Raw genomic sequence first — 21,590 nt, 5'->3', positions numbered from 1 at the left:
CGGCTCGACTCGGCTCGAGGTTCGGCTCGCATTTCGGCTCGATAGTCTAGACGCACCTTAACAATTTTATATTGATATAGGGTTAACAAATATACAGTAGCAAAAAGTGGACAATTCCTGTAGAAAATGCATACAAAGATAGACACATATAAAAGTTAAAATTCCTTAAACTGAAATTTTAATCATGTATATTTCTTCATTCCTCTTGTATAAAGTTGTATATTCCATATTATTTTATCCTTATTCTAACTTAATATAATAAAACAAATTCAATTTTTAGCATACACTAAAAAGAATGTTACATCAAATTTTATTAAAACAAGCGTATTTATTTTTTGTGACGTATTTGTACCATTAATAGTCTTATAAATTAATTATACAAAGTTACTTTCAATTAAAATAATGCTATTAATGTAACATCATTTCTTTCAGTGTATTAATTGTTTAAAAAATTAGTTTATAAAATTGTATTCTTTCGATGTACTAACTCTTTTAAGCAGTTGTTCATTACTCAAAACTTTTTCATAAAATTAGAAATATAATTTGAATAATGTATCTTATTTTGAAGCTATAGATTAAAATTTAAAACATAAAAACACTTATTGCGCATTTTAATAAAAAAAAAAAAAAAGGATGGAGGACCAAAGATAAAATTGTAGGACCTGTCCTCTTAAAGTAGTGTTTTGGTAACCCTAAATTCAAATTAGATATACCGTAATGATACTAGAACCTAACCTGTACCTTTCACAAGTTGACAGCATCTGACAACATGAGTGTGTGGATGATCAATGGCAACGTCGAATCCTAATGTTTGTAAGAGAACATTTTCGTTGAATACCAGGTCTTGCGCTTGTTCGAGAAATTGCTACAAGTAACAATATTGCATTAAAATTAATATGTCATATAATAGAACACATAAAAAGATCTTTTCATAAATGATGTTTGTAGAAACATGTCAAGATAAGGTCACCACAAGTGTAGATTTTTACCTCAGACCTAATGTCAGGTGGAGGTTGATCTCTGTGCAAACACATATGTGCCATTTTGATGACATGTTCTAATTTCCTTGGTTGTTCCTCTACTTTTGCTGCTAAAAAGATTGCTGCTACTGCAATAGCATTTCTGTGGAAGTGCGTCAACGAATGGAACACATAAAATCGGTGCATGTAGACTATAGCTGTATTGATGCATAATTGGGACCTGATTTTTATATATATTTTATTAAGGAAAATAATTTTTTTAGAAATATCTACAGAAATTTAAAATATTTAGGATTAATTAAGGATACGGAATACATTTTTGCACGTATATTCTCCAATTATATTGATATACGTATCCTATAGTAGTAATTATATTAATATACTATAATATTTATATCATAATCAAAATTATGGATCGGTGGATCAGGCAATTGAGAGTCAAAAGTGGTTCTTTATACGTAATTGTCTATTTATTCATAAAAATTTTGAACGTTTCGACTCACTTTGGAGTCATTTTCAACATACATAATCTCTATACATCCTTGAAAGTTTGAGACAAAATCACCATCAAATTAGCCGATCTGATGTGCAATCTCAAACATCAAAGAAAGTCATTTAACAAATGTTTCAATCAATATCACAAATTTATCATTTTGGAATTATTTCTAATTGACATGTGCAAAGTCTTCACATACGAGTCTTAAACATAATTCAGAAGACTTTGCACATGTCAATTAGAAATAATTCCAAAATGATAAATTTGTGATATTGATTGAAACATTTGTTAAATGACTTTCTTTGATGTTTGAGATTGCACATCAGATCGGCTAATTTGATGGTGATTTTGTCTCAAACTTTCAAGGATGTATAGAGATTATGTATGTTGAAAATGACTCCAAAGTGAGTCGAAACGTTCAAAATTTTTATGAATAAATAGACAATTACGTATAAAGAACCACTTTTGACTCTCAATTGCCTGATCCACCGATCCATAATTTTTGTTTTTGGAAAGTAAGAGAGTTCATAAGAAGATTACACTTGGATTTGTTATATCATAATGCTTCCTACACACATACGTATACTTTAAACGATAGATAAAAAGATATCTTTATATTTATTGTATAAAGTTAATGCGAAACAATACTAGGAGCCACAAATAACATCATATTTTTAAGAATGTTCTTTTGTTGCAAAAGTATTATGATATAAATATTGTAGTATGTGTAATATTAATATCTATAAAATCAATACAAAAGCAAAATATATGTACAAAAAGAGTATTTCTTTAAAAAGAAAAGCCCTTCTAAGTCTATGGTTGCATTTGTTTTTCACGCTCACACGCTAAAAGTTTTATCCTATCATTATTAGGGCCCTGGCACACAAAAAAACTTAAGGCAGTAAGACTTAGCAGTAAACGAATTGACCAATCACAGTAGAGGCCGTAAGACCATAACTTAAGCAGTAGCCAATCCACAATGTTGATTTCCTTACTGCTTACGTCTTACTGTCTTAAGTTTTTTGTGTGCCAAGGCCCTTACTCTGTATCAGGGTTGCCACAAATTTTTCATCTTAAAATTTCCTGACATTTTCCTGATTTTACTGACAAAATTTTGTAATTTTCCCTGACTTTCAATAATAAATATTTTGAAATATTTTTTGTATTTTCATCCTGATTTGAAAATTGTTAAATATTTTGTTGATCGAGTAATTTAACATAACAGTGTAATTAAATTAATGTTATAATATAATACTATTAATAAATAATACTATTAATGTTGTTGATACTACATTTTATCGTTAAGTTAATAGTACTTTTTGTCTTTTTCTTTCATGTATGATCATGATTCTTTTCCTCTTCCTCTCTTTCTTTTTACTACTATACTTGAAATATAAGAGGAACATAAATCAATGAATATCTTTTTTATCAAAATTATGATCTGTTTATTAAAATCTCAATCTGCTTATAAAAGTTAATATATTTGAAAGAAAAATCATAAAATTATAGAATAATATTTATTTTACTCACTTGTTCATAAGTGACATAGAACTTTCTTACATAAAACAAAAGAACAGACAACTTTAAAATTTCGATGTTTTTAGTAAAGCATTTTAAATCTTTACAAGTTTATGTTAGCTTTTTAACATAACTAAAATTTAAATACTGCAACATAAAAAATTGTACAAGTTTTTTAATCGAATGTTAATGACATCAGTGATGTTATTTCTTCATCAAGAGCACTTAGTTCATTAGTTTTTTCTGCCAAAAGTTTTGCCTTCTTAGTCTTCAATTTTGAAATTTTTGTAAACAAAGATCTTTTTTTAGCAACCGAGTTGGCTTGAAGAACAAAGCGAAATGATTTTATCGATTGTGGCGTCGTGATATAAATAAATTTCTTTACAGCTATGTTATTTTTCCCGAAAAGTGCGCTGAAATCCCTGACTTTCCCTGATTTACTGACGCATTTTTCAAATGCCCTGACATTTCCCTGATTTCCCTGACTTGAGGCAACCCTGCTGTATTCATACAAAAAAAGATAAAATAAAACTTGCAGCGCTAAGAGTGAAAAACGAATACAGCCCTTATCTCTCTTTAATAATTAAAAAAAAAAACATCGCAATCTCTACACAGCCCAAACGAATATTGCAAAAATAGATGCAAGGAACAGATTCAATATATTGAAATCTTATATATCATATGTACTGTGTAAACAATTCTTCTACTGTAGACAATTTTCATTAAATGAACATGATTAAAAAATATTTAACAAACTATTGATCAAGTATATATACAAGAAAAAATTGTTTTTTGTGCAAAATTATATAAAATTATATAGTATAAATCATATAATGTATAACCATTGAACAATGACAAAATATCTTTATAATAAAATGTCGAAATATACTAGTATTGTATACTAGGTGTATTCTGTATTGTATATATCAGTTTTTGAACATGGCCGGAGACACTACCGCGTCTCCTGATATATATATATATATAATGCAGAATACACCTAGTATATAACAGCAGTATATTATATGTATGTATAATAAACTATATATGCTGTATATACACATATGCTAGGTAGCAAAAGGAACTTTATGAAGTCCAGAAAAATGTGTAGTGGCATCTACAGTACTATCTATGTAGACATAATAAAGAAAAAGACAACTTTTTATCAAAGTATAAGATTAAAATAATTTAATAAAAAAGAAATTCTCTTTAGTCCTCTTAAAGAAAGACATCAAAAGAGAACTAAAAAAAACCTAGGATTACAAATTACTTCTTAGAATTAGATTAAATGGTAAGATTAGAAAATAGAGAGAAGGGATACAATATTATAGTTTTGATATATAAAATAATTTATTTAGATTTTGTTTTCAGTTTACAATCAAGTGGAAAAGTTGAATCAATGAATTCAATTAACAATTCTTCTTACTTCTTCCTAATAGTTTAGTTTAACGATACAAATACCGAAATTTAATAAAATATATACTTTATTCGTATTGTTATTAAAAAGAGAAATTCAAGGAATTAATGAAAATGTAAACATATTAATAAACTTGCTAGCTAAAATATAATAAAAAGCAGAAATTTTGTAATATTATGTCAAAGAGATTATCGTAAAGTTTCTGAAAAAAGATTAAGGATAAAAGTTTAAGGATAAACTAAGAGCACAAAGTAAATTTTCCACATATGGCTACAAAGATAGTGCTGGATAAAAACTTTTGCATACATCTGCACTTCCTAGAAGAAATATAAACTTGTAACATTTTTTTTAATTGTACTTGGTAAGCAACATATTAAATACAAATAGACAAAAGTGACTAGTAAGAATAACAAGATGCATATGTCAAATTTATAGATGAAGTATGTTCTGGATGTTATTTAATCTTTTTTTTCTTTTTCAAATGTTCTCATTCTCTTCTGACCAATATATCCCGTTAATCGATGGTGTTGTCCAAGCACCACATACGTACACACGTGTTCTGAGCAACACTTACGTGTTGCTCCACGTCCCCAAACGGCCGAGCGTTGAGCGCGTGATAGATATCCTGTGGGAATTATCAAGTATCGTTTACGGTACCTGTGATATATATGGGATTTCAATATGGTGAATCCTCCGTTCCCAGCGTGTAACAACTATATCGTACGGAATAAGAAACGCGTCAACCGATATCGAGATTATCCCTGTCACGGAGAATCGACTTTCGCGAATAATATTTTGATACTCGCCACCAGTTGCAAATGCCCGAAAAGCGGTAGGAAGAAGGTGGGGGTGTGATCTAAAAGTGTGGTGAACGCGATTGAACGTTGTAAGACGCGTGTATGAAAAAAGGATACACAACAAGCCGTTGTCCCATGTCCTGGATAAAGTTCGCCGCTTGCTGCCGATAGCTCAGCTCCTTGTCCGCGTCGATGCCGCATCTTCTGCTCGGCGTGTTTGCAAGCTGTTCCCTCGAGAAATACCATCTTTCGTCAGCCGCCATTTATGTGTACACACGATTCGCCCGTACAATCCGTAAACGATACACACTCTTGACGGATTGTCGCGTGGTTAGAACGATATCCAGAAGGGGGGAGGTAGAGCGAGGGCACTTGGTGCACACTCGTTCTCGAGTCACGTCCCACCACTACCGGCTACGGTCACGTCGCTTGCCTCGCTCTCGAGAACAATCGAAAATGGCGCTTGGGAGGGCGAATGACGCAACTCAATGCGATTCGATGTGAGATTGCTTAAATTGGCGAAAAAAATTCTAGCTAAGCGTATCCTCAGGTGTATCCCAGGGACACGATGTCTCGTGCGCCAAAGGCGCGGACGGAGTCCCCCACGAATTTTAACCACTCACGGGATGAGAAACAGGTTACCTGAAACAGTCGGGGGGGGGGGGGTAGGGTCTCTCTCTTTTTTTTCGTCTCCACGCAGCACGTTTGCGAGGAAACTCGTGCAGCGCCACGGAATCGCGACGTCCTGTTAACGTCTGTTAACGTCGACCGGACACACCGTCGTCGAACGTGCATGTATGAGAGAGCGTCGTGTATTCTCAACTATCATTCGCGTTCGTCCACGGGGGGGGACAAGTTGTCATAACCTCCGGCGTATCTCGTGGAGGCGATGCATCGTCATCGCGTTCAGCCGGACGAGCGTCCCCAAGCGATCTCTTCCTCGCGATGGTATAGAACGGCCGCAGGCGGTCGGTGTCGCGGTCACATCACACGTTGCGTAACATGCGTGGCCGAATCGCGTCGTCGTAAGCACGTCGACCACCGTCACCCCGTCTCTTCTTCTTTCAGAGAATTCACCTCCTCCGACGTTACGTCGCCTCGCCTCCGGAGGCCAGCGCAGCACAGCGCAGCACAGCGCAGCCAAGCGCAGCACAGCGCAGCGCGACCGCGTCGCCCTACTCGCACTCAGACTCGCCTAGCGCTGCCTAGCGCGCTTTGCTGACGTGCACCTAGCCTGTTTCACGTGTCTCACGGAGTATATAATCCTGTATCACACATGTGACCATGTATTGTGTGATACATGGAGCGAATAGGCCCAATTTCACACTAGTAAATCTTTAATTGACTCTTACGCGATTCGATCTATTTCTCATCTCTTTCTAATTCTAGAATTTTCTAGAATTAGATACGAAAGATATAAAAAATCAGTTAAACTTTTTTCTTTTTTCTTCACATTCTTCAAGTAAAATTGTTCTAAAACGTTTGAGAACGATAGCATTTCTATCAATTTGTATCGTTTACTAAAGTTTATATCACTTTCTATCACGTGTGAGCATATAATAAAATTTTTCTATCGTTTCCTATCAATTTTTTTTATATGGATTCTTGATGTAAAATTGTTCTAGAACGATTGAGAACGATAGCATTTCTATCAATTTGTATTGTTTTCTAAAGTTTATATTACTTTCTATCACGTGTGAGAATATAATAAAATTTTTCTATCGTTTTCTATCAATTTTTTTTATATGGATTTATACAGATTATATTCTACTATAGTGGATCAAATAACTACATTTAATGAATCAATCATATACCTTAGAATAAACTCCGCACTCCGCGTATGTACATATACTCGCGTAGCGTATATGTTAGTGGCGACGGAAGTGGCGTAATTCTAATATGGGTGCCACAGAGGCGGCAGCACTGTGTTCTCCAGCACTATGGGTTGTTGTTGGCCATTGTTAACGAAAGTTTACGAACATCAACGAACGTTTACGAAGATGTTCAGCAGACTCAACTGTTGCGGAGCGGATCCGTGAGCGCTCACTGCTATTGGTATATTCTTTTAGATCATCCAATAACAGCGAGCGTTATTGGATCCGCTCCGCAACAGTTGAGTCTGTATGAAATCCACCAATCATCTATTATGCCTGTTTCCACCAATGCAGATTAACTTTAATCTCGGTAACTTACTATTCATCTAATTTTTAGAAAGATGAAGAGCAAATTGAACCGAGATTAAAGGTACCTTTTCATGCTGACGTTTGACGCTCATTTTCAGCGTCAAAACAGATCACGTGATAAGAATTGGTATATTCTTCCAGATTTAAAATTCTGATTGGATGATCTAGAAGAATACACCAATAACAGCGAGCGCTCTCGTAGCGCTCTTTTCTGCCGATAATAGCAAGCGCTCACTCAACGGTTGAATTCACTAAGGGTTGATTTATACTGGCCGTAATCTGTAAAAATTGACCAATCACAGTCGAATGAGAGGGGAATAATGAATTTTAATTGTTTAATTTTTACAGATTACGGCCAGTATAATCCAACCCTAAGGCTGCGGTCGAGTTGCCACTACGAATGCTTTGAAGCGTTTGATTGACCAATCAAAAGAAAGAGTTATACAAACTGACCAATCAAGAAACGCTTCAAAGCATTCGTATGGCAATTCGACCGCAGCCTAAATGCGCCTATTGGTTCTATCTAGGAATTCTTTGTTCCTTGGTCATCTTTTCATTTTAACCTTTCCGTCTCCGTTCAATACTGTAAATTGCTCAAAATGTACAAATCTATAACCGATGGAGAGAATAAGATAAGAGACATAAAGAATTGAAGGTCAAAGCGAAGCGAAACAAACATCTTTTGTCGTTACAGCAAAAACTGATTTTATCTATCATTCAAAGATTATTCCGCTGTATATTAAATTCTATTTTGTTTCTGTCTATTGTCGAGGATTAATCGTAGCAGGAAGAGACAAGAACGGATTCTTGATATAATATAAGGTATTACAAAGTATATGAACTATAAATAGTATAATTCATACACAACACACAATAAAGTATAATCGTATTTTTTAGGAACGCCTTGCTTGAAACACAAATTCACAAAACAAAAATATTCTTATACCTACTTTTAAAATAGACTTTATTTGAAATTGATTCCATGTATATATTTATCTTTTAGAATCAAGGTATGTTCCGGATACCAAAGCCTACAATGCCTGTACCAACTACAACAATTACCAAACGGTTCAAGCAGGCTCAAAATTGTCTTTATGCATCCTATGAATGCACACAATCTTGTCTGGAAGGATATTCATATTGCGCTAAGCACATTCTTGAGGATTCCATTGCACCTTACAAACAATGTGCATTTGTATACAATACTAATGGAAGAAAGTGTCAGAATCCAGCCCCAAAATTAGATAGAAGAGATGTCTCGTAATAATATACTTTCTTGTTATATCCAATAAGATTATAAAACCATTTTTTTTTTTAAAGAAAAATTAATAGTTATATACCTGTTTCTTTTATAGATACTGTGGTGAACATTCTAGAAAAGCACAAATTGCACGGATCAAATCGACATCACGGCGTTCTTTACCAGAAACACCTGAAATGCTGCTTCTTAATTTAAGCCATTATGTCAAGTCGGTTGATTCTACTGTTGAGGATACAGAAGAGGAGAAACGGAAAGTGAAAGCTTTAGATCCTTTCAGTAAGCATAATATAATTCTAATATCAAATTTTTATATAATTTTATTTACAACGTGTAATTATATTACCTAGAGATTTTGATAAATATCATTTTTTTGTCATTAATAAGACATTTTTTCTATATAAATATTTAATATAAAATTTGAAATTTGTAAATTTTTGCTCATGCGTGTGTGTGTGTGTGTGTATGTGTGTTCATATTGTATGTTGACAAAAGTTGCAAATGAGAATATCAAATTATTGTTTTCAGCTGAAGTTGATGCTTATAGAGTAAATGCAAGTGGAAGTGACATATTAGATTATGCCAGTTCATCAGAAAGTGACGTTGAACCTACAGCTGTTACTGATACCCTGAGAGGAGTTTATCTTGATGATAGTGACAACGAAAGTTTATATAGTCCACAAGAAGATCCTCTGAAGTAAGTGTGCTCTATAACTCCACTGTGTATATGTGTGTATTTTTGTATGCGTGTATATATGTTAATTGTTTCGGGAATTATACTTATAATGTTTTTATCAGATTAGAGATTGAATTGGATTAGACTTGATTGAAATTGAATCAATTAAAAGAAAGAAACCCAATATTAAGTTAATTGATTTTGATCAAATTCCAATCTAATCTCAATCTCAATTCTGTTTCTAGTGTGATATAATTTTAGAATAATCCGCTAGCATGCTTTAGCTTGTGCAACCTTCTGCTTTAAAAAATATATTTTTTTATTTCTAACATTAAAACCTATTTATATAGGATATAAATTTAGACTGTGATTTTAAATTAAATATTTTTCTCAAACAAGTGTAAACATGTTAATATATTTACTTTTTTTAATTAAAAAAATATACATTAAAGAGAGAGAATAAACACTTTATGTAACAGAATATTTTGCATTTGTCATCTTGAATTTTCTTGTAGTTGCTTTGTGCGCAAGAATAAGATACTACTTACTCCCTAATTATTAGTATTAATTTTTTAAGGCATGCCGGCATCTTCACCGCAGAAGAGGTAATTTATATCTCGAGAGAAAAACTGATTAGACTTCAATCTCTTTATATCGATCAATTCAGAAGACTTCAATATGTACTAAAGGAAAAAAGACGGAAATATTTACTCGCTTTGAAGAAAGAAAAAGAAACATTATGTAAGTATATCTTAGATGATTTCAAAATTTTGTTATCTTTGCTGATAAATAAATTATATGCAATATATAGGTAGTATACACAACCAAAAAAGAGAAACTGCAAAAGAGAAAAAGCTTTATGAGAAATTAAAGGCTTTAAATCGCTATCACAGACGGAGTGGTGTTGAAGCGATACTTTACAGGAAATCATTAGAACGTCGCGCACAGGTAGTATCACGAATATCATTTATATCATTAATATTCAAATAAATGGATATCACTTACATCAGTTGTATGTTTATGACAAAAATTATGCTTCAGGTAACTGAGCCTCTTCAAAAACCACCCAATATATCGAAATGCGTATTCACCGAAGGTGGCGTAAAATGTGGTGAAAGAACGCTTCCGTCAGCTAAGCATTGTCGTAAACATATTTTAAAGGTACACATTTATATAACTTGTTATGAAAAAGAGATGTGTAATTAACGTATCTTAATCTGCGAATTTTTGTTCCATCGTTTGATATTATTCACACAGGATCAACATCAAGTTTTATTCAAAGCATGTGGAGCTGTACGAGCGGACATCGAATGTCACGAACCTGTGCCGGTGATTTTTGATTCCAATTGTGTATTTCACATGGACTTGCCGCCATCGTGCAAACTAGAACCTATGAAGGTACAGTAGAACTCTTCAATAATTATCTAAAACCGATCATGAATATATTCCATAATCTGTATTCGTTTCTGCAGTTTGAGGAGGAGAAACCTGTAAAACAAGAAGCATCAATGATCGACAGTCAATCGATGGAAATTGACGTGGTGGGCGAAGCGCAAGAAATCGATCCCGATGATGATATGGCGGGATTGATGAGGGAAATGAATGATGCTGCTAATTTAAAACCTTCGTTTGCAAATGAGAGTTTGAATAGTGAGACTAGTACGGATACGGCGTTCAGTTTGTCAGCGCAGATGAGCGATCGGGATGATTTTGTCAATGTATAATAAAATATAAATGATTTTCAAAGGGAAGTTATTTTCGCTGTTATGTTGTCGTTGCGATTGATAAAAGTGCCACTCTAGTATTTTTAAAAAATTGCAATTTTCTAAGCTAACTACTTGGTATATGATTACATACATGTACACATATAGTGAAATGAAACTAAACTAAATTATTAATATATTTGTATATAATTAGAAAAATAGACTAGATATGAGAATCTGTATAGTTATGAAATAGTACTATCTAATTGTTTCAGTATTACTTTCTTCAATGTAATATATAGTGTATTGAATTTTATTACTTCAATACGGTTTTTGTACGACCCTAAAGATGTATCTTCAATTCCAGGGAATTTGAGAAAAAAAGAGCTTCTCTATAATTTTATTAATATTTATTTAAATTAAGAGAAGCAATGTATTTTCTATTAGTGGGTTGTTTTTTCAATTATTTTCGCCATTGAATATTTCGGTATTCGAATATTTAAACTACCTCTAATCGAATTTTTTATTATTTCATATATCATCTGAGTGAAATGTTACATTTGAATACCAAATAAGTGAATGTTTTTTTATTTTATTTTTTTTAATTAAAAGAGTGCAGTTTATTTTATCTGTATCTCAGTAGCGTGTGTGTACTTTAAATCTCAGTTGTGCACAAACAAAATTGATTATATAAAAATTACATAATGCTGTTTATATTTTTTACATTTCCTATAAAAATAACCAAAATTGCACGCATGCGTTATTGGTTATAAAAAAAAATATATATTAATTACGTATAATTAAAAAAGGAACATATATATATATATATAATGTATGGATGGAATTAAATTTTTGACAAAATAGCAATAATTTTGAAAAGTCAATGTATCATAGGAACATACAGTACAATTCCTCATACAGCTATTATTTTTCGTCACATTTAAATGCATTCAAATATGCACATCATAACGATCATGAAGTCAAAATGACGTGAAAAAATTAAAGTTTTTAGCATTTCAATACATTGTATATAAAATCCTAAAATTATTACTATCATTATCATTATTATTACAATTATTAATTATCATTGTTATTAATATTTGGCGAAAATAAACACTCATGTATTATAAACATAAATACAAGTTTCAAATATTGTCATGTATGGTACTTTTCCTAAGCCGTATTGATTCGTGAGACAAATATTTTTTGAGACTGTGCAGCATTTTTCTCCCTTGTAAAAAAATATAACAAGCAGTCAAAAAATAACTGGTTTTCTTATCTCTACAAATCTAGTAATAAAAATCTATTTAAATTGCAAGAACATGATAATATTCAAAGTCTCGTAATAATGTAGTTGTATATCTATAATGAAATATACATTGATTCGTAAGTAACTCGGTTATGCAAAATTATCACAAATTTGCTGCAAACTAACAATATTTAAATATACACTTTTATACCGTTGTTTCAGCCAGTTAATAATCAGAAATATCGTCACTTGTGCAATCTACACAGAGCTTGTACAAAGTTAATCTTTCTTTCGTAAAACAATACTATACATGACCCTCTTTCAATATCATACATTTAACAGTAATGAATGTGAATTACTGATAATAACTAACGTCGTTGACATGTGATTAACTTTGTAAATGAAAAAAATTTATTATTTGTTTCAAAATCGTTCAGTCTCTTTATAACTATTTACATAGCTACACTAGACAATTAAAAATTGATCTTATATTAATAATATAATAATATAATGGAAAAATTAATTTCGCTCACCCAATAAGAGTATCTCTGAACTGATTTAAAAAAAAAGGCATGGAAATATATTTAATACAATTGGTTCGAAAATAAATAACACTGTTTGTAATTCGACTGCATGACAATTCAATTACTGGTACTCTTGTCTAATAGAAATCCTATTCCTTCAAAATTCAACACTTTCGTTCCTCTAAAGTACTTTTATCGGCAATCCGAGTTCGGATATTGTCGCTTTATCTAAACTGCGATCTAATTTGTGTAACCTTCCCATTACGTTCTTTCTTTCGAAATATAAGAAATAATTTTAAAGAAAAAAAGGGAAAGAGAAAAAGAGAGCAATTTACTTTCATTGTAACGTTAAACGCTGAAGGATAGCTAATAAGATTAAATCACAGAGATACGACAGTTTGAACGTAATAGGAAGAGATTTCGTTTATAATATTAATACGAGAGCAATTATTTATTAATCTAGTTGTCGAAAATGTGTTTAAGATCGTGCTCGTAGGCGGCGATAAGTAACATAATTCCAAGGCCTGTCGATAAGCCTAAAGTTTGCCAAATACATTGCAATCGCAAACCACTTTCCGCGGAATGACTCGACGACAATTCTGGTACCTGAGGAAATAGAAGTAATTAGCGTTTAATTCTTAAGTTATCGTAGATCTGTCGTAGAATGAAGTATATCTACCATATCTACTAATGCTATATATATAAATATTCCAGCGGCAACTGCAAATATCCAGCTGGTAGCATCGGGAGTACTTCCTAATAATATTCCGCCTATCATACCTAACAGACAGAGCACTGAAGACAATAAATTGTAAAAAACAGCCTGTTTCGTACTCATGCCCGCTTTTAGAAGTACTGCAAAGTCACCTGTACAAGAATATTCATATTATATTACTAATAACGAATTCGATTGGACGCACTTAGTGCGCATTGATGCACATTAACGCCGTTGTACACCAATTAACGTAAAGAGAGAGAGATATGATTATTATAAACAGAAATCCTATTAAATCACGAAATACTCAACACACTTTATTATGCTGTTAGATAAAATATGTATATTTTAAAATTTGAACTATTTATATTTCCCTTTTACACTCAAATTAAATTAGTATACAACGGCTTTGATATGCATCAGTATGCACTGTGTGTCCAATCGAATTTAGCATAGTTATACACATATATTTACAGGTACACCATCAGGAATCAGGGAGACAATACCGAGTTCATGAGGTAATTCATGACAGAGAACAGCGATAGCTGTGGAGAATCCACCAGCGATGTTTGCTGAAAAAGCCGCTCCAATAGCCATACCATCCGTAAAATTGTGCAGACCATCCCCCATTACGACCATCCAAGCTACATTGGACATGGATTCGGGGGCCGAATGCACGTGGCCTAGAATCAAAACGTTCATACTATGACATGCACACATTGCGTGAAAGATTACAGTATTTATATCTTATTATAAAATCTTGAAAACGTACCATGAGAATGACTATGGCCGTGATGTTTAGTCTCGTGTTCACGTAGAATCACGGTATAACTCTCCGATTCATTTAACGATACGTCAGCTCCATCGGCATTTTTCTTAGCGTTTACGATCGAATCATCCATTCTCCAATCGTCTTTTGGTTTTTTCTCTGTGTCATCAGTCACGATTTTCGTGACAGAGTTACAATTGGATGTCAATGGTTTCTCCTCCTCGATGATAGGTGGTCTTTCATGATGATTCATTCGTCGATTGTGATGATTATCTACATATATTGAAAGATTATTTTTATCTTTCAATAAGCCTTTGGGATGAATATATTTTAACATGACAAGCTGTTTTGTTTTGATAAAAACGTGACAGCTCAAGTAACCGCGAAATTTAACATACATTCGATTTAATACAAAAAACATCTGTCACCTTGAGTTTCACTAGCAATCTCGCCGTAACAATACGGGTACGAAGAGTATTTGTGTTTACACAGCTTTTCACCGACAACATTGCTGTTTGGCCCATCGCTCTCCCTCATTACTCTCACGCGCGTAGGTAACTACAATATTTTTTCACCGATATAACGTGTGAAATAACGTTTATGACAAAGATTCCTTTCTTATTTACCTTTTTCTTATGCTGCCAATGCTTCCGCCATTCTGATATCACATTTAACGCCTTCTCAGTGAAGAAGAACGTCATGAAACCCATCATAGCGACTAATCCTTTCCACATATTCATAGTATGTAGATTCACATGATCAATTAATAACGCGTTACTCTCGTCGTGGTGATGTTCGTGTTCCTGATATTTATTGTTTTCATGGTGATGAAGTGGCATCATCGCCTACAGACGTAAGAGAGATTATTAAAATATATCATTTTATTGCTACACAGATATATAACATCTTGATAAAATAAAAAAAAAACTTGCGTGTGGTAATAGATGGATAAAGGCATCACCGGTTAAAGTACCTACGGCCAGGGCAACTAAAAACTGTAGCACGTGATGATAATAATTCTTTCCCATGATCGGAATTACTGCTACGCCGAGCAGCCCACTAAGACTAATTACGAAAATACTAACTGTTGAATATACCCAGACTGGAATACATAAAAGTGACAATTTTTTTATTTCCTTTCTTCAAAGAGGACGACGTATCTTTAAGACTAAATTGATCATTGCATTTTATTTGTTTACATCCATGTAATACCTTTTACAGTATTACGCGCCGAATCCTCCGCTGTATAAAATTTATCGACTGGCACGACGGGCTTGTAGTTCTCGGGTACTCGTATACAGCCGTTTCTCTCCGAACTGGATTCGGCCGCTAATTGGTACACAAGGACCGGACACACGCGTTCGAAAAGCCAGCTAGGCAATGTCGTCGCGTTACTATTGGAAACGTAATGCGTATCTTGGGCAACAGTATTTAGCAACTCTTGACTATTTAAGCACTGAAATAGAAGTGAACACATTGAATTGATGCGCTATATATAACATAATTACAGTATAATTACTTAAAAACAAATTTCTATACTCGAAAATTAAGCTATTCTGTTAAATAGTATATTTATATAATAGCTATATTTAGCATATCTTACCCTTTCCTTGTTATTGTTACTATCTGTGTCGTGTAGGCCTTTACTTGAAAAACCCTTGCTATCTGTAACGCATAAAGATGGTTTTCTTAATAAGTTCACTATAATCCTTTAATGTGTATCATGAGACGCTTATTACATAATTCATTTTTGTACATACTTCTATCAGCGGCACCACTATCTGCCTCTAATGTATCAAATAATCTCAGTAGACCCAGTTTCCGGACAAGTTTTTCGAAACCCTCCATAGTTATACTCGTTCCATCCCCATAGGCCTCAAAGATCTTCTGCATGAAGTACCTTTCATTCACATCTCTTTTTAATCTAGGTTTATTAACAGTATGTAAATCTTCGCTGGATTGTGCAGACTTTTGTTTGGCATCTGGCATCAGGAACTCTGTTTGAGCAAGACGCTCCAAAAGTTTCGCATCTCTCGAATTTACAGACACATTTACGTCGTTAATTGCCGGTTGGGTGTCTTGGGGGCTGCTGCCACCACCTTTGAAGCTTTCCGTCATCTGCTTCTTAAGATGAGTATCATATGATGCAGTCGATATTACATCAGTGGTTACCGAAACATTATTATTGTTATTTATACCGTCAATGCGTTGCATAGTGTGAGATCTTACAGTGTCGTGCTTATTGCTAGTGATGTTACTTGAATCGTATCTCTGTTGATTCTTCAGGTATATAAATGGTCCTCCTTGTGGATCCAAATGATTTTTGGTACTTGTTGAATTATCCGATGCCATCACCGACAAATTCGTATGCGCCGAACAAGGTACATGTGCGGCGCATAGTACACACACCACGCATACGGTAACGATATGATGCGACATGATGAACTTCCTAAAAGCAGAGTATATACATATACATCAAAATGTACACTATGAATGTATACCATATTGTAAGTGTCGATCTATAAACATGGAAAGTTCGAAAGCGTGTGTTTCAACTTGTTGGAGAAAATTAATTCTGTGTATTAACACTAACGCACGTACAACATTGCACGGGAAGCAATTATCGGTACAAATTCCATGTCAAGTATAAGCAGATAGCAACTCGAGTAATCAAATAATGATGATAACAGCATTTTAATATTTCTATTCCTTCATACACTATATCTTCTTATCATCGACGATACTATTTCTTTCTTTTCCGTAATTACTGGTAAATTATTATAACAATAAGTATGATTAACTATTTTGACTAATATAAACATTATTATGAACAATAAAACGGAACTCGAAGCTATTTCCGGACTTGTATACTTACATGACAATCCCACTTATAAACCGCGATAGCTTCATCGCGAACTAGAAGTGCTTGCGACAACAAACGTTTCGTAAATGTCTAAGTGTAACAAAGCGTGTATTTATAAGTGACAACGCTTATACGAAAACGCTTAAAAAAAATTATTTAAAAAATTGTTTGTCCTTCACTTTCGTTACGTTTCGGTAATTTCCATTAATAATTCGTGCGATAGAAGTAAATTATTACAAGGCTGGTAAGAGGAAAAACGCCAGAAATATGTACAAAAAAAGTATGTAAAAACGTTTAAAAAATTTTTTTTTATGTATTATTTCTTCGAAATGGTCAGGTATAACGAACGAGCGAGTGTGTGGAACGAATAAAGTACACTACTTGTTGAACAAATATCTGTTCAACGTTGTATTTATTGATAAAAGTAGATAATCTGTAGCTAAGTCTGAACATAGGCCCATCCAGCGTCGCGACATCTTATGCAATGTATGTTGTCTGACTCATTCTTCTGCCGACTATATGTATATATAAACATCTAATCTATATTAAAAGCGTACTCTCGTGCGCGCATCACAATAAAACTATGCAGTTAAACTCGGCTAAATATAAAATAACGATTAACTTCCCCATGAGATGACGAGCCGTTCGGCATTCAAGAGCGCGAAAGAGATTAAAATAAAGCTGATACGCGCGCACGTGAGTTCGCGCGCTACGTATATCTAGACGTGGTATCTCGTGCGTGTCTCTGCGTAAAAGGACCGACGCAACGCGCAGATTGTTCTGTCGGAAATCCGAAAACGGCTCGACTTGCTAATTAATTGCGTCGTCCTACGCGTGAGAATTGCGTTCTTCGGTTCGCTCAGTTTATCGGGTCTGTTGACTTGCGCAATTGTTTCTGCTTTACGTGTATCTTAGGATTCTCAATTAGCTTCGGTCTATAATAGGTATAGACGTATAGAGTAACCCCTTAGCCTTTTGATTAAGCTCTGAGTTGACGTTAATTTGCTCTAAGTTCGAAATTTTACAGTAGAAACTTAACCAATTTAAAGCTTAGAAATTACGGCTAAATATAGCATTGGGTTTATCCGGGGAAAAAAAAAAAAAAAAAAAAAATGTTAGAGTAAGATGACACAATCCTAAACGAGATAAAATTTGAATCCCATTTTCGAAGTTTAAGTTTTATTTTTTTCTTCCCCCCCCCCCCCCACACACACACACACACACACACACACAATGAATCGCTAAACTTAAACCCTTGAAAATTGGATTAAAATATTGGATTGGAGGAAAAGTTCTGCGGTATTTTATTAGCTCAAAATTGAATTCATAATTCGGAGCAAAAGATAAGGGTTACTACATCTAATGTAAACTGCGGCCTAAGGCCCGGTTGCACCAACACTTTTTGATTTTAAGCGAGACTTAAAACTCTATCTATCTCGTTTTAAAGCCGAAAGGGAGACAGAGACAGTTTAAGTTTTGCTTAAAATCGAAATCACGTTGGTGCAATCAGGCCTAAGAGAGAGCGTGAAAAATTTTACGTCCAAATCTAAAACTGTAAGAAATTTGTCAGCTTATCTATACAATTGTTGTTTCCCCCTCATATATGCTTGAACTTTATCTTAAGAACTCCGATTAAAAGGCAGTGTGAAAAGTTCTGTAATCGGATCCATCTGAAAACGCGGGAAATTTTCAATAGGATCAATGACAATCTGTTAGAAATATGTGCAATTTTATTCCGTCGGAGGAATAATTATTGGTTTCCATAAATTGTGGATGGTCCCCATAAATACGATAACGTGCGCGAGTGATGGGATACCTACTGATAACGTGCGCGCGGCTAAAAATAAATCAATATCCGATCTCCGGTGACTTTGGTATTCGTTCATTCATATATCTGTGATTAGACACCGGTACGCAGTGTCCGTTAGCCTTTTTTTCCTCTTTCGATCAGCTAACAGTCCGTCGTCGCATATTCTATTTACATAAACAGATAGACTAGCGCGTGTCGTCGATCCTCACGAGTTCGAGACAGTAAATTGAGTAAACGCAATGAAACTAGACAACGCGAATTACGCCTCGATCGAATCGCAGGGCGCCGCTCCTTTTTGCCGCGCAGATCCTTTTTTTTCTACAAAGAGAGGAAAAAAAAGACATCGCGCGAAGGATTTCCACGCGTCGGCGAGAAGGGACCTTCGGAAATGCGGAAAAATACGGCCGCTGAGAATTACCGGGGCGGCGCGGGTGCCGAAATAATCCCGACGTAACCATACCGTCAAAAACTGTATTTTTAGCTGTCAAAAAATCGGCCGAGGTGGGAGATGAGGAGAAGATGAAGGAGTGAGAGAAGGAAACGAGAAGGAGAACCTCGTCGCCGTTCTTCTCCCTCTTTCCCCTTCCTCGACGTATCGGAGCAGCGCCGACTGACAGAATTTAGAATTTAGGTTAGGAAGGCCAGGGCTTCGAGCTCTCGCGGCGGAGATAGCCGCCAGCCGGGGGGATACGTGCCATATCGTTCGATCGAGGCTGCCCGGCCGGCGCGGCGGCCGCCCCGCCGTCGAGTGCTGACGTATGTCGGTGACGATCGCGAGACGACGATAATTAGCGTCGTGACAATCGTCACCGAAACGCGCTTTTCTCTCTCTCTCTCTCTCTCTCTCTCTCTTTCTCACCCGGCTTGCGTTGATCCGCACGTATGACAACGGAGGTGTCGCGTGGAGAGCCGTGCGTGGCCGGTGCGTGTAATCTTCCCTTTCTTTCCCACTTCCTTTCCTTCCCTTCTCTTCTCCTCGCACGACCGGCCGCTACTTCTTCGCACCCTCCTTCGCTCTATCCCACCTCTGTGTCTATGCCCCGTAATGAAGCAACGAACTGCGCCGCGCGCGGCCCGTGAATGAGCAACAAGTATAGTACACTCTGAACGTAGCGCAGGAAGATGGATAACGTGGCGCGAGCGATGGGTTTAGGTAGACTGGCGGTCCGCTGCTCGTCCGACGGCGCGGGCCGTTTGCGCAACGCAGTGCTCTTCATCCTCACATACATGTATATGCATTCACACACACGTATGCTGCACATGCAGAACGACGGACGTGAGGAGGATGAGAAAGAGAGAAGGACATCGACGCTTCCAAGAAACTTTCGATTCTGATTCTTTAAAATATATCTACACGTATTCTATTAATTGTATATATGTAAATATATTTTTTATATATATTTGCAATAATTTTTACAACAAAATTTTGACTTGTTTAAAACGAAAAAATTCAAGCTTTAATATAGAGAATATAGAGATGATTGTTAATATACATTACTGCAGTTCGCCTTTAATCTTCCAATGTTTATACGCTAAATCGTCTTTTCCGTTTTTCCTTTTCTCTGTTTTTTTATTTCTTTTTCTTTTCTCTGCCACACGATTCTTTTATACCCATTTCCACCAATGTAAAAATTAACTTTAATCTCTCAACTCGCTCTTCGTGTTTTTCCGTTTCTACAAATTAGAAAAAGATGAAGAGTCAGTTGAACCGAGATTAAAATTATAAACTATATTGGTGTAGAGAAAAATGGGCACTAATCGAGTGTGAAATGGGTTCCAGGATTGGCAACTGTCGCGTCTCGATAGAATTTGATTCGATTTTCGCTCTCGCGGGCCAATGAGATCGCGTGACGGCGCGGCGCGGCGCCAGGCGACAAACGTCACGCATACCAATCGTTCTCCACAATTAATCCGATCAATCACAAACATGCTTCAACGTTCAGAGCGTTTCCCCTTCCGCCCCCCATGACTCCGGAGTACCCGAAAGGTTCTCCCCCATTCGATCGATCTTGACATAGTATAAAGCATATAATATAATATATATATATATGTTTGTCGGTGGCGATAAAAGAATCTGCAATTTGCAATACGCGATTGCTATATATATTATTTATACAAAAACAGGATTGGTAAAAAAAAATGTCTTTGTTTTAAACAAAACATTATATTGTTTTATTTTAACATGTTAAAAGCATCGATTAAGCATCAATTTTAAATAGTTAAAAACACGTTTAAAACATGGTTTTTATCAATTCTAGTTAAAAAGAATTATAATATAGTACCTATATATATTGCTGCAATGTGTAGTTTGTATTCTATGGGTAACGAAACGTATGGTAGAAATAACGGTTAAAAAATGGTAAGTTTATCTGATTATAAACTTGACATATAAGAGCTGAAGTTTTTATTTACATATATATTATATATATATATATATATACACATATATATAATTTAAATACGTAAACTCGAATACAAATTTCCAATATATCTAAATACATATTGCAATAAATAATTGTATAGTATAAATGTTCAAAACCTTGGTGATCTCTATCAAGGCGAGGATCAATTACATATTTTGAAACAAAGGTATGTATAATATTGTATAGTGTAGAAAAGTTTTACAAAAATAAAC

General features: G+C 34.7%; 3 protein-coding genes across 5 annotated transcripts in view; 1 reads left to right on the top strand and 2 right to left on the bottom strand.

The window, feature by feature from the left end:
- Positions 1–5,751, bottom strand: part of LOC108779128 (cyclin-T) — an 18,740-nt gene extending 12,989 nt beyond the window's left edge. For both annotated transcript variants that reach the window (XM_018546486.1, XM_018546485.1), the window contains exons 1-3: positions 5,323–5,751; positions 990–1,200; positions 742–865 (exon numbers count right to left, since the gene is read on the bottom strand). In XM_018546486.1, coding sequence (XP_018401988.1) covers positions 742–865; positions 990–1,200; positions 5,323–5,468 — 481 coding nt within the window. In that variant the 5' untranslated portion in view covers positions 5,469–5,751. The remainder of the gene's footprint in view (positions 1–741; positions 866–989; positions 1,201–5,322) is intronic.
- A 2,218-nt stretch (positions 5,752–7,969) lies between these two features.
- dgt1 (KAT8 regulatory NSL complex subunit dim gamma-tubulin 1) lies at positions 7,970–11,073 on the top strand. The gene is made up of 9 exons (XM_018546433.1): positions 7,970–8,210; positions 8,392–8,648; positions 8,744–8,925; positions 9,175–9,343; positions 9,900–10,063; positions 10,134–10,270; positions 10,364–10,483; positions 10,580–10,720; positions 10,795–11,073. The coding sequence occupies exons 2-9, from the start codon at positions 8,401–8,403 to the stop codon at positions 11,044–11,046; spliced, it is 1,413 nt and encodes a 470-aa protein (XP_018401935.1). The 5' UTR covers positions 7,970–8,210; positions 8,392–8,400; the 3' UTR covers positions 11,047–11,073.
- Positions 11,074–12,806: 1,733 nt separating this feature from the next.
- Positions 12,807–20,095, bottom strand: LOC108779049 (zinc transporter foi). 2 transcript variants are annotated; one of them, XM_018546389.1, is made up of 11 exons: positions 19,815–20,095; positions 16,043–16,731; positions 15,886–15,947; positions 15,495–15,738; positions 15,215–15,384; positions 14,909–15,127; positions 14,711–14,840; positions 14,286–14,555; positions 14,020–14,196; positions 13,478–13,665; positions 12,807–13,404 (listed from the first exon to the last, which is right to left on the bottom strand). In XM_018546389.1, exons 2-11 carry the CDS (start codon positions 16,719–16,721, stop codon positions 13,258–13,260), a joined length of 2,286 nt encoding a protein of 761 aa, XP_018401891.1. In that variant the 5' UTR covers positions 16,722–16,731; positions 19,815–20,095; the 3' UTR covers positions 12,807–13,257. The 2 variants fall into 2 exon arrangements, with proteins under 2 accessions (XP_018401891.1, XP_018401892.1); XM_018546390.1 differs by lacking the exon at positions 12,807–13,404 and having other exon boundaries at positions 13,570–13,665; positions 13,988–14,196.
- Positions 20,096–21,590: the final 1,495 nt, after the last annotated feature.

This window comes from Cyphomyrmex costatus, unplaced genomic scaffold (assembly GCF_001594065.2).
Source record: "Cyphomyrmex costatus isolate MS0001 unplaced genomic scaffold, Ccosl1.0 scaffold55, whole genome shotgun sequence".
NCBI classification, from domain to species: Eukaryota; Metazoa; Arthropoda; class Insecta; order Hymenoptera; family Formicidae; genus Cyphomyrmex; species Cyphomyrmex costatus.
This window is presented reverse-complemented; position numbering and strand designations above follow the sequence as displayed.

What these genes read in the sequence shown, in the direction of transcription:
- dgt1 (XM_018546433.1), top strand. Translation starts at nt 8,401, where the DNA reads ATGTTCCGGATACCAAAGCCTACAATGCCTGTACCAACTACAACAATT. An exon ending in GAAAGCTTTAGATCCTTTCA is followed by an intron (nt 8,926 to 9,174) that starts GTAAGCATAATA and finishes TATTGTTTTCAG; the next exon opens with CTGAAGTTGATGCTTATAGA. An exon ending in GCAAACTAGAACCTATGAAG is followed by an intron (nt 10,721 to 10,794) that starts GTACAGTAGAAC and finishes TCGTTTCTGCAG; the next exon opens with TTTGAGGAGGAGAAACCTGT.
- LOC108779049 (XM_018546389.1), bottom strand. Translation starts at nt 16,721, where the DNA reads ATGTCGCATCATATCGTTACCGTATGCGTGGTGTGTGTACTATGCGCC. An exon ending in GGCGCGTAATACTGTAAAAG is followed by an intron (nt 15,385 to 15,494) that starts GTATTACATGGA and finishes TATGTATTCCAG; the next exon opens with TCTGGGTATATTCAACAGTT. An exon ending in CGGCCATAGTCATTCTCATG is followed by an intron (nt 14,197 to 14,285) that starts GTACGTTTTCAA and finishes TTTTGATTCTAG; the next exon opens with GCCACGTGCATTCGGCCCCC.